The 20,768-nt window shown below is 42.3% G+C and overlaps 1 protein-coding gene across 1 annotated transcript in view; it reads right to left on the reverse strand.

The window, feature by feature from the left end:
* Positions 1-20,768, reverse strand: part of ANTXR1 (ANTXR cell adhesion molecule 1) — a 220,469-nt gene that overhangs the window by 96,046 nt on the left and 103,655 nt on the right. Inside the window, exons 11-12 of the mRNA XM_059659574.1 lie at positions 19,266-19,335; positions 17,700-17,778 (exon numbers count right to left, since the gene is read on the reverse strand). Of these exons, the coding sequence (XP_059515557.1) occupies positions 17,700-17,778; positions 19,266-19,335 (149 nt within the window). The remainder of the gene's footprint in view (positions 1-17,699; positions 17,779-19,265; positions 19,336-20,768) is intronic.

A 20,768-nucleotide genomic window follows, 5' to 3' on the forward strand; every position in this document is an offset into this window, starting at 1 on the left:
AACTAAAATCTGTTTTAGCAACCACAGCAGTGGCAAAAGGGTGCTAGTTATGTATAGCTTGTGGCATGGAATCTTCTTTTAGGAATATATAAATTAAATTACTAATTTTTGAATTTCCTTGGTGCCCTAATGAATAGGTAAGAAGCTGGTTGCTTTGCAGAAGGAAAAGTGTTTAAATACTTTCATGTGACTTTGTCATTCTATAGGGAGCAGAGGGAAGTTGGCCTCTTGTGGGAGTACAAGCAATACAAATTATGCCGATCCCAAATAATATCCTGATTACAAGCTACATGTAATGAACCCGGGGGAGGCTGTGATTTGGTGCAACCCTATCTAATAAAAGAGAAACATGGTAATTAGCCGTACCTCCGCTACCCTTCCCATTGTCTAATCAGGGCGATATGCAAATTAACTGCCAGCCAAGATGGCAGCCGGCAGCCAGGCAGCTTGAAGTGAACATGAGGCTTGCTTGCTTCAGTGATGGAGGACTCCAGTGTTCCCCGCCTGCCGCTGCCGGCCTCTGAGCTTGCAGTTTGAAACATTGTTACAAATATAGAAGCTAAACAAAACCCCAGAAACCTGCTTTCAGCCAGCTGGGATCTCAGAGCTGGAGTTGAAACAGTGCTTCAATTATAGAACCCAAACAAACCAGATACCTGCTTTCAGCAGCCAAGGCCTAAGAGCTGGAGCCAAGCCTCAGAGCTAAAGCTGGCCCAGAATAAAAAGAAAAAAAGAAAAAAAGGAGCAGTTGGGAGCTTCAGTCACCCGCCAGCCTGAAAACGGCCCTTAGCCCCTCATCCAGACTGGCCAGGCACCCCAGTGGGGACCCCCACCCTGAAGGGTGTGTGACCAGCTGCAAACAGCCATCATCCCCTCATTCAGGCTGGCCAGGCACCCCAGTGGGGACCTCCACCCTGATCCAGGACACCATTCAGGGCAAACCAGCCGGCCCCCACCCGTGCACCAGGCCTCTATCCTATATAGTAAAAGGGTAATATGCCTCCCAGCACCGGGATCAGCGGAGCCGTGAGGCCTCCCGGCACCAGGATCAGCGTGACAGGGGGTAGCGCTCAAACCCCCTGATCACCCTGCGGCTCTGTGTGTGACAGGGTGTGGCGCCCCAACCCCCTGATTGGCCCTGCTCTGTGTGTGACGGGGTAGAGCCATAACCTCCCCATTGGCCCTGCCCTGAGTGTGACAGTGGCAGCGCCCCAACCCGCTGATCGGCCCTGCCCTGAGTGTGACAGGGTGCGGTGCCCCAAACCCCTGATCTGCCCTGCTCTGTGTGTGACAGGGGGTGGTGCCCCAACTCCCCTATCGGCCCTACTCTGTGAGTGACAGGGGGGAGCTCCTCAACCTCCTGATCGGCCCTGCTCTGTGCGTGACAGGGTACGGAGCCCCAACCCCCCTGATGGGCCCTGCTCTGTGATTGACAGCGGGTGGCGCCACAACCTCCCCATCGACCCTGCCTTGAGTGTGACAGGGGGTGGTGCCCCAACCCCCCAATCGGCCCTACCCTGAGCGTGACTGAGGGTGGCATTGCAACCTCCAGATCTGCCCTGCTCTGTGCATGTCAGGGGGCGGCCCCCCAACTCCCCAATCAGCCCTTTTCTGAGCCCGACCAGGGGCTGCACCTAGGGATTGGGCCTGCCCTCTGCCACCCGGGAGCAGGCCTAAGCCAGCAGGTCGTTATCTCCCGAGGGGTCCCAGAGTGCGAGAGGGCACAGGCCAGGCTGAGGGACCCCACCTCCCCCCGAGTGCACAAATTTTTGTGCACCGGGCCTCTAGTGTGACTATAAAATGCCAACTAAGACAATATGGTCTGAGGCAGGCTGCTCTCACCTCCAGCTCTGTGACAGTCTAGTCCACTGAGTTAGCCAATTTTTTACCATTTAAAGAGTTGGCAATTATTTTAGTGTTGGTAGAAAGTAGGTCCTCTTAGGTTCTCTGCTTTATGGTCCTGCTTTCCTGTTTCCCAAACTGTTCATCTCTTCTCTCTTCCCATCTCCCCACCTCCCACCCTCTCTCAGTCTCTCGGTCTCCCCTCTGCACCCACTTTTTGGAGTCTCTTTAAATTGTGTGTGCACTTCTTCCTACAATTGTTTATCTTTCAGTGGAATTCACTAATCCATAATGCTCAACCCAAAAGATTCAGCTGTTTGAAACAGCCCCAATAACCCAGGAGTAGGCATTAATGGACACATTGGTCATTCACTAAAGCTTGTGTACTCAGGGCATATATTTATATATTTATAAATATATAAAATAATAATTCTTATCTCTGCGTAAGAACTTGAGACACAATTGTCTGGTTATCTGATACCTGGGCTCCCAGAAGCATAAACTATCAAATTAGAAAGGGAGGGTGCACCTTGAATGGAAGACACATGTATGATACCTAGAAGTGAGAGGCCAGGAGAAGCAGAACCATAAACTTAAAAAACATAATGATCAGTAAGAAGGCCACTCTAGGAACAAACAGCCTAAAAAATGGAGGGTTTCATAGTATTTTGCCAAATTTTAGTTCATGATAGCAATGGCAGAAAGTAAGATGTAAACATTGTACAATATTTCATGACATTCATTTTGAGTGTAAAGGTTTCCATAGCAGGAAAGACCTAGGAGTAGATGGGAATGAACTCAATTTGCAGGCGTTTCCCTGGTTCCCTAGGTTAATGATCTCACTCCACGCCCCCCCCCCACCCCCCAACCTGAGACAATGAGTTGGTCCCCCCTCCCATCCAGAACTGACTAGTGAAAACACAGTCCTTTAGATACATGTCTATTTCTCTTTTTCACCACTCCTGCCCCACCTGATAGTTTTCTTTACCTATCTTGTTTTCTATTCTGTCTTTTTTTAAAAAATTATTTTTGTCTTTTTTTTTCAGTTTTCATAATACATTTAATGAAAGAATAACAAGGTCATTAAGGGCAATCAGTGTTTTGTTATATTCTTTTTGTTGTTGTTTGTTTTTGTTTTTTTTTAGAGGGGTTTACTCTGTTGCTCTTCTCTACCATCTTGAGGTTGTCCATGTTTTGCTAACTTTTCTTCTTTTCTAATATAAACATTTAAGGCTACAAATTTCCCTCTCAGACCACTTTGGCCACATTCCACAAATTTTATGTGGCATCTTCATAATGTTATTTCCCAATTTCCAGTATAATGTTACTTTGACTTATAAAAGATTCAGATGTGTGTTTGAAATTTCCAAACACATGAGATTTTCAATATTGATTTGCAATCAATTTTTAGTGGACCTTTCTGGTCACAAAACATGGTCCATATGACATGGATTTTTTTGAATTTGTTGAGACTTTGACTCAAGGTCTAATACATAGCTACTTTTTGTAAATACTCAAAGTGCGCTTGAAAAGGAATTCTTTCAAGATGCAGGTTTCCTGTAGACGGTAAGCCCTGCATAGCGCTCCGGGCCATCTCACAAAGGCGGCTGTAATGTGGTTGATGATCAGCTCCTACCCTGTCCGCCACTCTCCAAAGGAGAAAAGCCAGAGTTCTTATTTTCTATTGTGGATAGGGGTGGGAAGTGGAGAGGAAGTGACTGATACGTGATGTTCAGCATGCATTTCATTACTTTACTTTTGGTACAGTACAGAGTGACGGGAAAGATTTCACTGAATTTAAGATGCATTTATAGCAGGATAGCTCATTATGAGCCACGAGGAACAAACAATGTCAATTAAATTATGCTACATTATTGATTATATGAAACATATATTTCAGTGGTTAAAATGTGAAAAAATTGTGCCTTAGATTGATGAAATAATGGTACTTTTTTCATTAACCTTATAATTGCATAACCCCCATTTAATTCAAACAAAAATTCTGGACCCTACCTAGAACATTTTGCTGTAGCCTTATTGTGTGGCCACTAGATCACGTGTAATTACATTATCCAAATATATTTTATTAAATTTTTGGCTGCTTGATCTATTAATTACTGAGAAAACTGTAGTTAAATCTCCTGTAATGGTGGATTCATCAATTTCTTGGCAACATTTGCTTCATATATGCTGAGGATATGTCATTAAATGAATGCAGACTAGAATTATAACTTCTAGGTTAACTGCTCTTTTAACATTGTGTAATGGTCTTCTTTATACCAATAATGGTTTTGTTCAACCATAAAGTATATTTTACCTGATATTAATATAGCTACACTAGTTTTATTTTGATATTTGCCTGACATAATTTTTCTCATACTTTTATTTTCAACCTTTCTATGTTTTTATATTTTTGAATGTATATTTTATTGTAAATAGCATATAGTGGCTATTGTTTTTTTTAAAACACAATTTGTTATTCTGTGTTTTCTAACTGCTGAGTTTGGTCCATTACATTTATCTTGGTTATGGATTATTTGGATTTAACTTTTATTTCTAAAAATAAATATTACCATCTCACTATGTGCTTATCACAGCGTTTTCTGAGGCATAGATTCAGAAAAATTGTTTTTGTTTTTGTTCTCACTTACTCTCAAAACAAGGAAATTTCAAACTTAGGGGAAACATTCTTTAAAATACTTAGCGATTAAAATACTGAAAGTCAATTGCTCCAACATCCAAGAAAAACAAATCAGCACGAATCCTTCAAAACATATTTGAAAAGATATTTTTATGCATACAAGGGTTATCAAAATAGAGATGTTGGCAAACTATTGATATTTCAGTTCATAAACAACATCTGAGAGCTGAGTTTTGCATTTTAATATTCCCGTGGTCTTTTGCTTTTCCTAATGACAGTACAAAAAACCACAGGTCATCTTGTTAAAATAATAATAAAAAAATACTAGAACATTGTAAAAAGACCTTGAATTTGGATGGCTCTACTGAGATCAGCTAATAAATAGGCGAGAATGATTTGTGAGCGGTATAACAATTGTTTGTAAACGGAAGGTTGTGCTTTGAGGTTACTTGACAACAAATTGTTCTCAGGAGGAGTTTTAAGCACCCTCTGGTCTGAAATATCATCTCCTTTGTATTAGGTGGAGGTTGGCCAATCTGAATCTCACTAAGAGAAGCCGTCTCCAGTGTTCCCAACAAAAGGTTCTCATATTTATTTTCAAAATATCAAAGGTACACTCATTTGTTACGCTCTATAGGACGGGTCGTATTTGCCTTACTCCTTCACTAGCATACTTTTTGTTCTAGAATTACAGACTCTCGGCATAGGAAGGAGTCTGAAAGCTTTTCTAGTTCAATTGCCTATCTGATGCATGAATGTCGTTTACATAATTCTGCCAAGTTGTCAAGTTGCCTGTGTTTGAATACAACCATACCAGGGAGCTCCCTCCCTCCGGGAACCATTTAGAAAGACTTGTGTCTATTGGCCTATTCTACTCCTTGGATCTATACAGTCAAGGCAGGTGTACAAGTTTCAGGATAGCCTTTCAAATATTGAAAATGACCACTAAGCCTTTCCTCATGCCTCCAGGCTAGAGTTCCACTTCTATAGAATATCCTATATAATCTACCATATTTGGCATTATTTCTCAATTATTAAGTTTCTCTCGGCTCTCTCTGATGTGTTCTTTTATTTAATACAATACTTGAGTGGATATTTTGCTTCACCAAGTTGAAAGGTTCCATGACTTCTTTAGACTGAGATACCAACTGCTGTTAATCCAACCAGAAGTCCGAGTCTCTTCGGAAACACATTACTGAACCGATTCTTACAGAGCCCACACCATCCATGCAAGGAGACTCACACCGAGTACTTACTATGTACCAGGCCCTGTGCCAACTCTTTAAAGACCAGGATTTTAGCCACAATGAACTGATCCCAAAGCTCATCTTTGTTCCCACTGTTCTTCTCCGACTAAGTCTTTCCCCTGTGCTTTGCTAAGCTACATCTTTCAAAGGACATATCACCTATAATTATAGCAATAATAAAGGCCATCCTTTTTTGAGGGCCGAGTATGAAACATTGATGAGTCACTTGTAGCCCTAGGGTTGTGGATTGGTAACATTTGGTGCAAAGTTCCCGTCAGCCCCCAAAATGTAAAAGCACACTGGAGCCTATTCCCCTTCCATGACCGAATTTATAAATCAGTGGTATCCAAACTAATGTTAGTTTGTTAATATACTTGGAACATACAAGTGCCAGATTCATCTTCCTAAGATTTTGCTTTGTGCTTTCTTTGAATGGCTTCCCATCACCCAAACTCCATCTTGTCATTCAAATCCTCTGCAAGGTCTGCCTCCTATTTCCCCTCCATTCCAGTCTCCCCTTACTCTTCCAGGCCATGTGAAAAAGGGACAGGTGGGCCTGGGAGCAAGTTGGCCAGGAAGTGGGATAATGTTAGGGTGAAGGAATCTATAGGGGAAAGTCAGGGTGTGGGCCCTGGTCCTGTCCTCCTAGATTAGTTGTTGGGAAGGAGCTTGTCTTCTCCAAGGGTCGTTTCTTAAAATTGCACCAACAGTTGAGGGAGGGTCTTTTTGGGGAAGACTTTTTGGGCTGAGCAAATCATGAGCTGCTCATGTTATTCCTGAATGTCCAGAATGATTAGTCCAGCTCCCCTTGCAAGAAGGTGAACACCTTCTTGGGTAACTGGGAAGTAATCCACTGGACCATAAAAGGGACGGTCCTGAGGATGCACTTGCTTGTGTCAATTTACTTATCCAAAGGCTTGCATGGAGGCTTGTGGATCTGGAACAGATGGGGGCATTTCTGGATGCCTGTGTGATATTTGTCTTTTATACCCCAAAGTGTATAATATTTACCTCTTGGAGTATACATCCTGCCTTGTAAGCTATGCTATAGGATTCTGGAGGTCAAGGCCTAGGTATTTTTTGAGTTCCTAACACTTGCCCATAGTCCTATTTAAATACATATGGGTCTTGCTCTTTGGTCCCATTTGCTAGCAGCAACCTCTTCCCTATACTTCTTTCCTTAATGAAGAGACCCACACGCTTATAGCTGTTGGCATGAATTATCCATCCCAAAGATAGCTACCTATTTTGATTGATGGACTGTTTTGCTGACCTTGGAAGAGAAATGCCTTCTCTGATTTCCACTTTTTCTGAAAAGCATGCAATAATTTTTTATTATGTTGGAAGGCAAGATTGCCACCTCTCCGCACAGGCTACTGGATTCACTCCCTAACAGGCTGGTGAAATTCAAGAAATTTTGGCAAGGGCAGACATGCCAACTCTCTGTTTACCTAGATAGCCTTATGACTACAAAACTGGGCTGGGTTTGTATTTTTCTAGGTTTATTTCAAAACAATCAGTAACAGAATTTAACTGGCTTACAAAACAGACCCAGGAAGTTGCCTAGGACAGAAGTTTGCAGACAGTTCTGGGATATGTCCCTGCCCTCCCTTTGCAGTCGGTCTTAGCTGCAGCCACTGTAGCCTTCATCTCTGGGCTCCAGAACACCCGCTTCTGAGCCAGCCCTGATCAAGGCAGTTCATGGCCCCTCAGCCTTGGCTGGCCACAGTACTAGAACTTCCATAGCCTAAGTTTCTAGTATTCCAGGGTGAGCTCAGGCCATGACATTGATCCCCAAGCTTTTCTGAGGTTACCTAGATTTATTTATTTATTTATTATTTTTTAGACAAAAGATGTTTATTTCATCAATGAGGAGAAATTGTAAGTTATCATCAAAACTGCATTATGTTTACATTAAATATTAAAGAAATTCCAAAACGTGGTAGATAAAGAGGGCTTTTCCAACTGATCCCAACTGTCTTGTCTCTGATCCCTGCTGTTGCCAAATCCAACCAATTACAGCCAAAGTGGCCCAGAACATGCCTTTACCCAGGCCACACCCTTAGGTAACCCCAGGACTTTCTCCATGACCCAGTTCACTTATCATGTCTTTTGTGAACTCTTCTTTGATTCCCCAGATACTCCACTTCCTGGTATCACTGGGCTGAGCATTGTTCATTTCTCTATTAAAGCACTTGCCGCATTAAATTACAAATCCTTGGAGTACTTCTTTGTTTCCCATGTGTTTATATCTATGTGTTCCTTGGACTTAGCAAAATGAGTACCTTAGATTCTGTATAAGTTTCTATGGTTCCACCTAGTATCCGGCCTTGTGCTGTAGATTTTCATATCCAAGGGGCCTGCCCTGAATCTTGACCCAGTGGAGTGGGCTATTTGCAGACTCCCTTCTCCAGGTATGCACCCCTGACAAGGGTATGCTGCTACAGGAGCTGGTGCTGCTCTGCAGAGGTTGCTGACTACTGCCCTGCCTGGGATCACTGGTTGTTATTTCCCAACTGGGAGATTTTTTTCTCCTTAAATTATGCACAAGCTCCCCATGCTTCTTGTATGTGCATATTGGATTACTGACCATCTTCTCTGGAAGCCTCTACTTCAAGCAGCTCAGTGTGTTTTAATCCTACTTCATCCTGGCTTTCTTCTCCTCCTACCAGCAAGTGCCATCATGGTCTCAGTATGATCCTTGAATAAATCTATTCCTTCATTCTCTCAGTCACCAGCTATCTACTAACTACTATCCACAGGCATTGTGCCAGGTGCTGGGTTGCAATGGTGAACATGACAAGCCTTCGTTTTTCCTCCAGAAGCATATGGGCTACACTGTACATGAGAGGCAATTAATCTTTCCATTGTCTGTGCTTTCTTTACGCCGTCTCCAGCTGTTTCCAAACTTATAACCTACCTCTGCGTGGCAGCTGGAGACCCACATTCTTGTGAGACATTGGGAACTATGACACCTTAAAAACAATGCAGATGATACTCGGGCTCACTCTTCCTGAAACAATGAGTGGAGGAAGGGAAGGAGCGACTTGGACTATGGAAACGAGGCATTTGGAGAGAAAGTTTTGCAGTCTTTGTCTGGCAACACAAAAAGGGAAGGTCCCTAGACTGGACATATGGGCCAAAATTATTTTTTTAGGCAAATTCCTAGTTTTATAGCAGAAAATATGATCCCAAAGTAAGAATATAAAAGAGAGGTTTCTGATTTTAGAATCTTGGAATTCTTAAATGAATGGAATTAGGAATAAATCAAGAGAGAAAATTCATTTTTCTTAAATAGATTTTAATAATGTTTTTTCTAAATTTTGGAGGACAATTAGAGTCAGGTAAGTAGAATGATAAGAGATCTGAATGTTTATGACTTACTTGGCAGACTTACTAAAGAGCAAAATCCTGGGCTCCTTACCCAAAAAATTCTGATTCATTTGGGTTTTGCAATCTTGGTACTATTGACATTTTGGACTAGATAATTCTTCGTAATGTGTGTGTGTGGGGGGATTCTTCCTTGTACATTGTATGTTTTCTCTCTTTCTCTCTCAAAAATCTATAGAAAATACCACTAGCTCAGAAAAAGAATAGTCTAAATTCATAAAAACTTGAAGGATAAAATGGTTAAAAAATCCTTGGTAAAATAGTTGGCACCATGTTCATCCCCATAGAAATCAAATCATACTCCAAAACCACAGTGAGTCGTGGCTCTTTCAGGGCACAACAGAGGACTCTCTTCTCTGAGGCTGCGCTCTCATCTGCCTGACACGGTGCTTCCTCTGATAAAATGCCCACAGACGTTCTGGGCATGATATAATACTTTAAATAACAATAGAAAATGTCCATGTGGTAGCCATGCATCAACTTTAGTAAGCACTTGTTTTAATTCATTCATATAAATAGTCTAAATATTCTCCTTATGTTGCTCTTTACTTAATTCATTTACTAGGAAAAACTTTTTTCAAAATAGTGAAGAGGGAGGTGGGTTGGGCGACTGGGTGAGAGAGGTGAAGGGATTAGAAGTACAGACTAGCAGTTACAAATAGTCATGGGGATGTACAGTTCAGCATAGGGAATATAGTCAATAATATTGTAATAACTATCTATGGTGCCCCTAGGCTTATGGGGGGGGGTCACTTTTTAAGTGTCTAACCACTATGCTACACACCTGAAACTAATGTAATATTGAACTTCAAGTAAAATTGGGGAAAAAATAGTGAAGAAACTGCTATCTAATCCCAGTTGGCTTCTCACCAGACCTAATTTATAGGCGTTATTTTCCTTCGCTATCCTGCAGGCAACATCTCCAAAGTTTCCCCCAGGCTGTTCCTAGCCTTATCGTGGACTCAAAAGGAAGCTTACCTCTCAATCAAGGAAACACTTCCTGTTTACAATCTAGGTTAGTAAATAGCAAAGCTTTTCATGAGACAGGCCATTCGACTTTTACTTGGCAAGAAAAGAGAATGTCGATGTACTAGTGAAGAGCTACCACATCGTTCCAGTCCCTTCTATACTTTACCTTTCATCTTTGCAAAGATCATATAAGACAGGCTCTGAGATAGACTCAGGTTAACTTGCCCAAGATCACCCTGAAAAGAGGAGGGGCTAGCATTTGAAATTAGAATATTTGACTCCATATCCTATTTTCTTAATTCCGTCCTTATGCTGTAATTATAGGGTAGTTCTTGTTTTGGTGACCAGGGCTGAGATTGTTACATTTTTATTTTCGTTCAAAAGGAGTTTCTATGAATAGTGACTTTACATGGTTTCACTCAAATTTATTGGATCTTGTTACTGCTTGTAGCCAGGCTGTTTTGCATATAAGTTAGGGGAGAAAGAGAAGTTTCCTCACTGATTTACTGTTGACTTTAGACCCTCATGATTAACTTTAGATTTCTTTCCTTTCTTCAAAGATGGTGGTTCCCAAACCTGGAAACCAATACAAATCAAATCCTGATCACAGTTAACAGGGAGGTGCATCAGCTGGGCCTCATTGTTACATATGGGGGGTGATCAAGGATGTGATGTGCACATCTTAGGAGAGTGGTTGTTAACCCGAGAAATGGTCCCAGGTGAGAAGGCACCAGAGATTGGTACCAAACGAGAGGAAAAGAAAGGACTCATGGACCCTGGAAGGGATGCTCATGAACACACCCAGTCCTTGCTCAGGTTGGTTTCTCTTCAGGGGAGGGCCTCCTCCCACTTCTCCACCTGTAATTACTGTTTTTCAGATCACCACTTGGGTTTTATCTCCTCCAGGAAGCCCTGTGACTTCCTGCATTCACTCCTCCTTCCCTTCTCTGAAATGCTACCGCATTTACGCCTGGGTTGCACAGTCTTGTGCTTTATGTTTTTTATAGGATTGTTAGACTCTCTTCTCCAATTGGATTTTCAGCTCCTTAAGGATAGTGACTTATAAAATGTAGTAAATAGAGCACCGGATACACAGTAGGAGTTTGAGAAGTCCTTGTTGAACGATTCCCTGGTTTTTGTACACTTTGGGTGGGAAATGATAGAATTTAAAGTTTTTATCTAAAAGAAGACAACCTTTCATGAAAAATTCTTTAAAGCATGAAATTTGCTTGCTTTGTTCTTAAAAGGAAAAACTTTTTGCTCTTTCCCTTAAAATGGCACCATATTAATGATCTTTCTCACCCATTGCTAGAGGCTGGGAAGAACAGGAGGCCAGTTAAGACTACGGAGATAGCTGGTTTGGCTCAGTGGATAGAGCGTTGGCCTGAGGTTTGAAGGATCCCCAGTTCGATTCCAGACAAGGGCAGAAACCTGGGTTGCAAGGGCGCATGCTAGAGGTAACCAATCGATGTGTCTCTATCACATCGATGTTTCTCTCTGTCTCTCCCCCTCCCTTCCACTCTCTCTAAAAATCAATGGGAAAAAGTCCTTCGGTGTGGATTACAAAAACCGAAAAAGAAAAAAAAAGAAAGGAAAAAAGAGAAAAGACTAGGGAGGTGGGAGGCATTTAAATATGCTGGAAGAGAGGACTTTGGCTGTTTGACCACTTTCTATAGTCATGGAGCTCACCACAGTTTACCATTTGTATAGGAATCTTTTAGCTCTTGGATGGAAAAATCTTTTTTCCTGTAAAACTTCACGGAATTTCTGCTCCTGGCAGGGGCAACAGTTATTCGTTCTGCATCTTGAAAACTGACGACATGGTTGTCCAAATGGGCACCAAATAAAGCGAGGAAAGAAAAGGCTCGACTACATATTTTAAAATTACCTTTGGTTCCAGTTGATGGACTGGGCAGGCTGCAACTGGCATTGACAAGACTAACCCTTTACTCAGACCCAGGGGATCTTTTTTGATCTAAAAACCTGTCCTCCAGACCAGCTGCTGCCCAAGAACCAAACGCAAGTCCAAGACCTCGCTTCACATCCTGGATGACCACACATCCCACCTGCTTCTCTGTTTAGCCCAGCGATGGCTTCAGTCTTGTTTATTTGAGCTTCTGTGCAGGGCCCTGCTGGGGACTGGAGCTTTATGTTTGAATATCGGTTCCTCTGTCTGGGTGAATTTGGACATCTTGTCTGTCTCCTTTAGTCACCTGGGGTTGGTTGAGTGACAAACATGTACTTCTAAGGATACTTCTTGTCTCAGAAGAGTTCCTTTGTGATAACCGGACTCTGAAGTGAGGAGCTAATTCTTTGGGAAGGATCTCCAACCAGTTCAGTAATTTTGACTAAGCTTCTACTATGATAATAGCTAATATTTATTGGGCTCTTACTACCTGCCAGGCCTTCTGCCAAGCACTTTACACATGCTATTTCATTTCATATGGAGAGCACTGCTAGGAGATGTAGAGTATTATTATTCAAATTTTACAGATGAGAAAATTGAGGCACAAAGGGGCTAACACAACTTGGTCAAGGCCATGCAACTAGTCAACAGCAAAACTGATCTCCAGACTTTCCACCTTTCCCTCTTCAATCTTCCTCCTGTCAGCTGAGGGCAATTTCATCCTTTCAGTTACTTAGGCCAAAACCCTTTGGGGCCATTCTTTTTTTACTTAATCCAAAACCAAGAATATGCTTTTACTGATTTTCATTTTTTTAGAGAGAGAGAAAGGGAGAGAGAGAGAGAGAGAGAGAGAGAGAGAGAGAGAGAAACATCGATGTGAGAGAAACATAGATCAGTTGCTTCCCGTAGGCACCCTGACTGGGGACTGAATCTGCAATTTAGGTATGTGCTCTGACTAGGAATTGAACTTGCAACTCTTTTGGTGTATGGTATAAGGCTCCAATCAACTGAGCCACCTGGCCAGGGCTTTTAAAAAATTAATTAATTTATTTATTGAGTTTATTGGGGCGACATTGATTAACATGCACGTTTCAAGTGTACAACTCAACAAAACATCATCTGCACACTGCATCCTGTGCCCATTGCCTGAAGTAAAGTCCCTTTCTGTCCTCATTTATCCATCCCTCTTGGCTCTCTTCCACCTCTCCCCACCCCCTTTTCCCTATAGCTATCACCATCTCTCTCTCTCTCTCTCTCTCTCTCTCTCTCTCTCTCTCTCTCCATGTATCTATCTTTCCATCTTCATCATCATCATCATCATCATCATCTTATTGTCTATTTTTTTTTTTGCTTAATCCATTCACCTTTTTTATTTTACCCAGCATCCCAACTCTCCTCCCCTCTGATAGCTGTCAGTCTGTTCTATATATCTATGCTTTTGTTTTTATTTTGTTTGTTAAATTATTTCATTCATTAAATCCCACATATAAGTGAGATCATATGGTATTTGTCTTTCTCTGACTGGCTTATTTCACTTAGAATAACATTCTCCAGGTCCATTCATGCTGTTGCAAAAGGTAGAATTTTAATCTTTTTTTATGGTTAAGTAGTATTCCATTGTATAAATGTACTGTGGCTTTTATATCCACTCATCTACTGATGGGCATTTGGGCTGTTTCTAGATCTTGGCTATTGTAAATACCACTGCAATGAACACAGGGGTGCATATATTCTTTCAAATTAGTGTTTCAGGTTTCTTTGAATATATTCCTAGAAGTAGAATCATGGGGTAAAAATACAGTTCCATTTTTAATTGTTTTGAGGAAACTCCATACCATTACCCACAATGCCTGCACCAGTCTGCATTCCCATCAACAGTGCATGAGGGTTCCCTTTTCTCTACAACCTTGCCAGCACTGTTGTTTGTTGCTTTATTGATGATAGCCATTCTGTCAGGTGTGAAGTGATATCTCATCGTGGTTTTAATTTGCATCTCTCTGATGATTAGTGACTTTGAGCATTTTTTCATGTCTCTTGGCCATCTGTATGTCCTCTTTGGAGAAGTATCTATTCAGATCCTTTGCCCATTTTTTAATTGGATTGTTTGTCTTCCTTTTGTTGAGTTGTATAAGTTCTTTATATATTTTAGAAATTAACCCCTTAACAGATGTATCATTGGCAAATATGTCCTCCCATATTTTCATTTTGTTGATGGTTTCTTTTGCTGTGCAGAGGCTTTTTAGTTTGATATAGTCCCACTTGTTTATTTTTCCCCCTTTATTTCTTATGCTGAATAAAAATGGTGAAGGCAGAAATCTTTGTCTTGTTCCTGTTCTTAAGAGAAACACTTTTAGTTTTTGCTCCTTGAGTATGATGTTGGCTATACCTTGAGGTATGATCCTTCTAGTTCCACTTTGCTGAGAGCTTTTATCATATATGGGTGCTGGATTTTATTAAATGCTTTTTCTGAATCTATTGATAGGATCATGTGATTTTTATCCTTCATTTTGTTTATGTGATATACCACGTTTATTGATTTGTGACTATTGTATCAACCTCGTAACTGTGGAATAAATCCCACTTGGTCGTGGTACATCTTTTAAATGTATTGTGGGATCCAGTTTGCTAACATTTTGTTGAAAATTTTTAGCATCTATGTTCATCAGGGATACTGGACTATAATTTTCTTTCTTTGTAAAGTCTTCATCTGGTTTTGGAATTGGGATAATTCTGGCCTCATAAAATGAGCTTGGGAGTCTTCCCTCTTCTTGAATTTTTTGGAATAGTTCGAAAAGGATAGGTGTTAGTTCTTTGAATGTTTGGTAAAATTCACTTTGGGGCCATTCTTGATTCTTCTCACTTAAGCCCTACATCCAATGCTTTGGGAAATCCATTAGCTTTATCTTAACAATATATCGGATGCTGACCTCTTCTCTTATGTCCTTTGCTCCCTCCTGAATCAAGCCAGCATCATCCCTGGCCTGAAATATTGCCATAACCCTCCTAACTAGTGACAGTCCTTCCATCCTTGTCTTCCCATAGGCTGGTCCAGCAGCCAGAGTGATCTTTCAAATATAAATCTGATCATGTTGTACCTCTGTACAAAAGCCAAAGTTCTCACCAGACCCTCCACTCTTTTACCTCCCTGTCACCTCCCTGTCACTGTCTCCTCACTTGCTCTCTTCCAGCGACTGATCACCAGCCTTCTTGCTCTTCCCAGAACATACCAGGTGTCTGGTCTTGGGGATCTAAGCACTGTGGCTTTCTAATTGATATGTTCTTCCCCCAGTAGTCTCACAGCCAACTTCAAAGTCTCTACTCAAATGCCACCTTCTCAATATATCTCTATTTACATTATACTCACTCAAGAAGTACCAAATCCTCTTACTCTGCTCTATTTTTTTTAATAGAACATATTATCTTTTAACATAGTGTGTGATTCCTTTATTATGTTTCTTATTTATTATCTGCCTTCTTTCTCGTCACCCTCTCCGCTAGGTTTCTGTCTGTTGTGTTCTCTGATGTATCCCAAGCACCTAGGGCAGTGCCCAGCATATTGTGCACAATCAATGAATATTTGTTGAGTAAATGAACGAATGGACCTGGATCTCAAATCATAGGGTGGCTATAACTTTGCTGTAGACATACAGCATTCTCAAATGAAAAAGGGAATAATGCAGAAGTGTTATGAGGTGGTGTTGATCAGAAAGCTTAGAAACATGCGCCCAGATGAAGATGTAAGGTGTAAGTGTACTCTGGAATGAGTCAGGAAGGTACAGAGGGACTTTACTGGGAGTTCTTTTCATTTTGCAGTATATTAGTAAGGACACCCTTTCTTCTTGGCTTAGAGGCCCAGGACTTAAATCAGATTTATATTTACCATACTACAGGTTTGGTTGAGATGTTTCCCCTTCTCATTTCCCTGCCCACACAGCCTCAAGGTCATGGCTATTTCTCTGGTATGATCAGACAAAATGAGAAATACAGGCCCACATTGTTGGATCATTTAGAGTAGGGAGGAATCTGGAATGAAGTTGTTAGATTTGGGGTATTTTAATCATTTCCTGCAAGTTGGCAGGTTCCAAAAGGGTCAATTTCTAAAAGAATCAGGCAGGACACACTTGAAATTTCACTGCTTGTGCACACAGTTTTCATATTTGGTCTCCAGATTTGATGTTCTACTGACAGATCCTTGAGACGTAGACATTTCTCAGACACTTCTTTGTGACAACTCTAGTCCCTTTGGTCAAGTAAAACTTTTCTGTTGTCTGTATCCATTGCACTGGCTTACACTGCTATCAGGAAAACTGGTTTGCTCCTAACATAGGCTGAAAAGTGTGTGTGTGGGAGTGGGGAGGCACGGGTTGGAAGGGAGTGCTGTCTATCACAAGGCCCGGCTTCCTGCTCATTAACCTTGCCTGCTCGCTCTCTTCCACCTGTGATGGTGTGAAGGACATGAACCCCAATTATTGAGGGGGTTCAAACATGTCCTTCAAAGGCCGGCCAGGAATCGATCAGAGCATCTGCCCAAGCTGACCAACAGGTCAAACTCATTCTTCTCTAAAATGATCTAAAGCAGCCATGGGCAAACTAGGGCCGCGGGCCGAATCCGGCCCGTTTGAAATGAATAAAACTAAAAAAAAAAAAAGACCATACCCTTTTATGTAATGATGTTTACTTTGAATTTATATTAGTTCACACAAACACTCCATCCATGCTTTTGTTCTGGCCCTCCGGTCCAGTTTAAGAACCCATTGTGGCCCTCGAGTCAAAAAGTTTGCCCTCCCCTGAAGGATAAAGCATATTTGGCTGCAGAATCTGAATATTCAGACAAAGGTCATTTGGGAAATGCTCATGTCAGGGGCTGAGATCTGTATTCAAGCTGATCACACCCAGATTGTCCTCTGACGGGCTGAACTCTTCAGACGCTGACAGTGGGCGGGAGCAACTACACAGGCCCAGGTGTTCCCAACCATAGCCTCGGGCCCAGCCCCAGACTGTTTTGATGGGTCCGGCATGAGGCCAGGGCAGCAATGCTTTTTAAAAGTTCTCCCAGTGACTTTATGTGTAGCCAGAAACCAAAGCTACCTGACAGCAGGATCCAGAGAAGGGGCATTGGAGGGGCTGACAGGGAGGACGCAGTCCCTACTGTTGCCTCCCAATCCCTGTGGCATAGGGCCTCTTTCTTGCTCTTTCCTGCTTCATCAATTTTCCATTTTCTCCTGGATTGTTTCCATAACCATATAAACAAGCTGCAATTTCTCCCATTCTAAATAAAAGACTCTCTTTATACTCTTTATACATCTTTCTTCAGTTACTGCCCCTTTTCCTGTTCCCTTTTAGTGAAAAACTCCTTCAGACAAGCTTTCTGTATATGCTGTCCAATTTCTTTCTGTGCATTTTCGCCTAAACCCACTCCATCCAGACATCTCCCCTCACTACTGCACAGACACTGGCCTGTCTTGTCATCTGGTCATGCCAGTGCCTTCAGGTCTCACCCACAGTCACAGAAATGGGGAGCCTGGAGAAACCAGACACAGGGGTTCCTGACACACTCCGGGGTGCAGCATACCCCTCACCCAGCCCATAGCTGGCCTAGCAGTGTTGGGATGAAAACTCAGAGAACAGAATGCAAACCAGACAACTTTCCAGGGACATGAGAATGACAATGAAGCCTTTGGTTAAAGGACAGGTGATGACTTACACAGTGTGTGGTGGTGATGATGACAGAGCTGGAGATGAAAGACAGGCCATCGTTCATGCTGACCTGGAGTGCGGCTTTCCTGCAAAGACAGCAAGGAACCGGAGATACTCAGCATGGGGTGCAAGGGACCAAGAACTGGACACGTTGGCCCCCTATGGGCTCTGTTCGCAACTACTCTTTGGACTGTAGTCTCTTCCCCTGGGGCCTAAGCTGTGTCCTTTGTAAAATGTGGAGCATGGTCTCTAGGGCCGTTCCCACCTCTGAAACTCCAGGGAGATGTCAGGATACACTAACCATCTGGCTGCCGTATCAAGGCAGTGCATTCAGCCCTTGTTGCATTACAGCAAATTGCATCGAATGGTCAAAGCCTGCTTCCATTTAATTTACTTGTCTCATTGTAGTAAGATGAAGGATTCTTAAAAAATGGTCCAAATCAGTGGGGCTAACGTGATCAACCTGTAAACCTAACGTTCTGTTGTTGTTATCTGGATTCTCAGTGATTTGATTCTGGTGGGGGCGGTTTTGTTACTACTAACTCAGAAGCGCAGTAATAGGTGAACAAAGTTGTCTTCTACCTCCTTATCTATATGAGACTCACTGAATCAGGAGCATGCATTTTGCAGGATGGGCACAGGGGTATTTGTGGAATCAACAGAATTTATGAATCACAGGCCAATGTCAGGCAACCAGTGTTGGAGCCTTACCATTTGAACCAATGATTTAAGGCAGAATTCAGATGAACCAGGTTAGCATTTCCCCCTTAAAGCCACCGTTCTGTCTTCAGCCTGTTACAGACACGTTCACGGAGAGGCTTTGTCTTCTCTCACAGACATTGCTTCTCTGGTCCCCACAGATTTCCTTTCCTGTTCAGGGTGCTAATTCTCCTTCTTTCTCCAGTGACTATTTCCTAATCACATTTCACTAGCACTTATTATAATTGCACCATCACGGCATTTCCCCCATAAGTTAGTTCAGGGAGCCTCCGGCAGCCTGGGTGACTGCGCCTCTGTGGACCGTATGCGCCACAGGGGCATAGAGGAAGGAGCACTGAGCTTGGCCTTGGATGGTCTGAATCTGGGCCTTGACCATCTATGGACCCACCTAGCTTTTCTGAACTTCCTTATCTCTGCAGGGGTGATAACCATCTGGTAGGGCAATCGTCATGAAGGGCAAAGTAATGTGTGTGAGAGCTTTCTGGAAGGTAGTTGTGATGAAGCCAGACAGACCTTGGCTGGAGCCCCAACTCTTTCATTTACTGCTGTGTGACCTTGGGCGAGCTACTTAAATTCTCTCAGCCACTGATTCTACATCTGTAAAACTGGGAAGATCTGAGCATCTTCAAGATGACAAGTATCTTGTCAGAAATTTGGGAAGATGGAATGAGACACCCTTTGTAAAACATGTATCCTGAAGCCTGGCTCACTGGAAGCATCATTCATCATCATTACTTGGAGAGGTCTAGAGAAAGACCCATTATAATAACGAAGATAGATACTTCTTTCTGTTCCCTTTGTCCCCTCTATCTCCTCTCTCCTCTCTGAGCTTTAGTTGCTGGTGGAAACTTACATGCCAACTTCTTTTAAGATGGGTGCTGGGCACAGCAAATAAGTATCTTCCACAGCAAAGGGCTTCTCATCTGTAAAAGGCAAGTCACTGGATTAAGAGGAGTGAGGCAAGTTTATAACTTCAAGTTCTGTGACTCCCAAGGACTATTAGCCAAGTCCTGGGAGACACTAGAAAAGCAAGGACTCTATGAAATAGAAACTCATCTTGAGCTGTAAAATTCACTAGAGTGAACTCAAGGTCTCCTTCCTAAATATTAGTCTCTGACTCTGTATGTCCAGTCGAGTCAATCAATGAGCAAATAGAGACCAAGTTCTTAGCACAGACCAAGCATAACTGAAAAGAAATAAGAAAATATTAGACTTGTCCTAAGGGAGCTTTGGGTCCCTTTGGGTCCAAGTCTAGTTTGAGAGAAAAGCCAGAAAGTGCACTGACAAACACAAAAAGTGGTTAAGCCAGAATAGCATTTGGCTTCAGAAGACAGAGAGCTCCATTTAGTAAGTGAGGTGGTGAGGTCACAGGGAACACAAAACTTGAGCTGAGTTCCAGGGAGAGATAGGGAAGAGGAATTTCTGGTGGGAGGAATGACATGAGCAAAAGCAGAACAAATGAAAAGTATGTTCAAGGGTAGGTCATAAATAGGATTTTAAAAGATCTGTATAGGAAGAAGTTTGGTCCAAGTTGAGTTAGACATAGGGATTTGGGCATAGGTTTAATTGCAAGACGATACTCTACTATTGGCATTTGTTGTGAAATTGAAGTCTCTTAGTGACATTTTATGTGGCTGACACTAAACACTCGCCCAAGTGGAGATTAGTAAGCCCCATGCCTTCCATGCCTGGATTTGAGGAGCAGACACACCTGGGATGGGAGTTAGAGGACATGTCTGAGTTCTAAGCACTATGTCCTCATGGAAGGAAGAGGAAGTGGTCAATTACAGTATCCCCCTGATGTCTAGGGAAATTATCAATATGAAAAGCTAGGGAAGTTATTCCATCTCATTTACTCATCCATCCATCCACCCACCCATCCTGCAAATATTTATTGTGCTAGAAATGCAGGCTTTTGAGGAGAGAAACACGGTCTCCGTTGTTATGGACTTTATAGGAGTTGCAGGAAAGATAGTTTTTAAACACATTCATTTTTAAAAATATATTTTATTGATTTTTTACAGAGAGGAAGGGAGAGGGATAGAGAATTAGAAACATCGATGAGAGAGAAACATCCATCAGCTGCCTCCTGCACACTCCCCACTGGGGATGTGCCTGCAACCAAGGTACATGCCCTTGACCGGAATCGAACCCGGGACCCTTGAGTCTGCAGGCCGATGCTCTATCCACTGAGCCAAACCGGTTAGGGCCACGTTCATTTTTTAAAAATATATTTTTATTGATTTCAGAGAGGAAGGGAGAGGAAGAGAGAGATAGAAACATCAATGAGGAGAGAGAATCATTGATTGGCTGCCTCCTGCATGCCCCCCACTGGGGATCGAGCCCACAAACTGGG

The sequence above is a fragment of the Myotis daubentonii genome, chromosome 12 (assembly GCF_963259705.1).
Source record: "Myotis daubentonii chromosome 12, mMyoDau2.1, whole genome shotgun sequence".
Classification (NCBI taxonomy): domain Eukaryota; kingdom Metazoa; phylum Chordata; class Mammalia; order Chiroptera; family Vespertilionidae; genus Myotis; species Myotis daubentonii.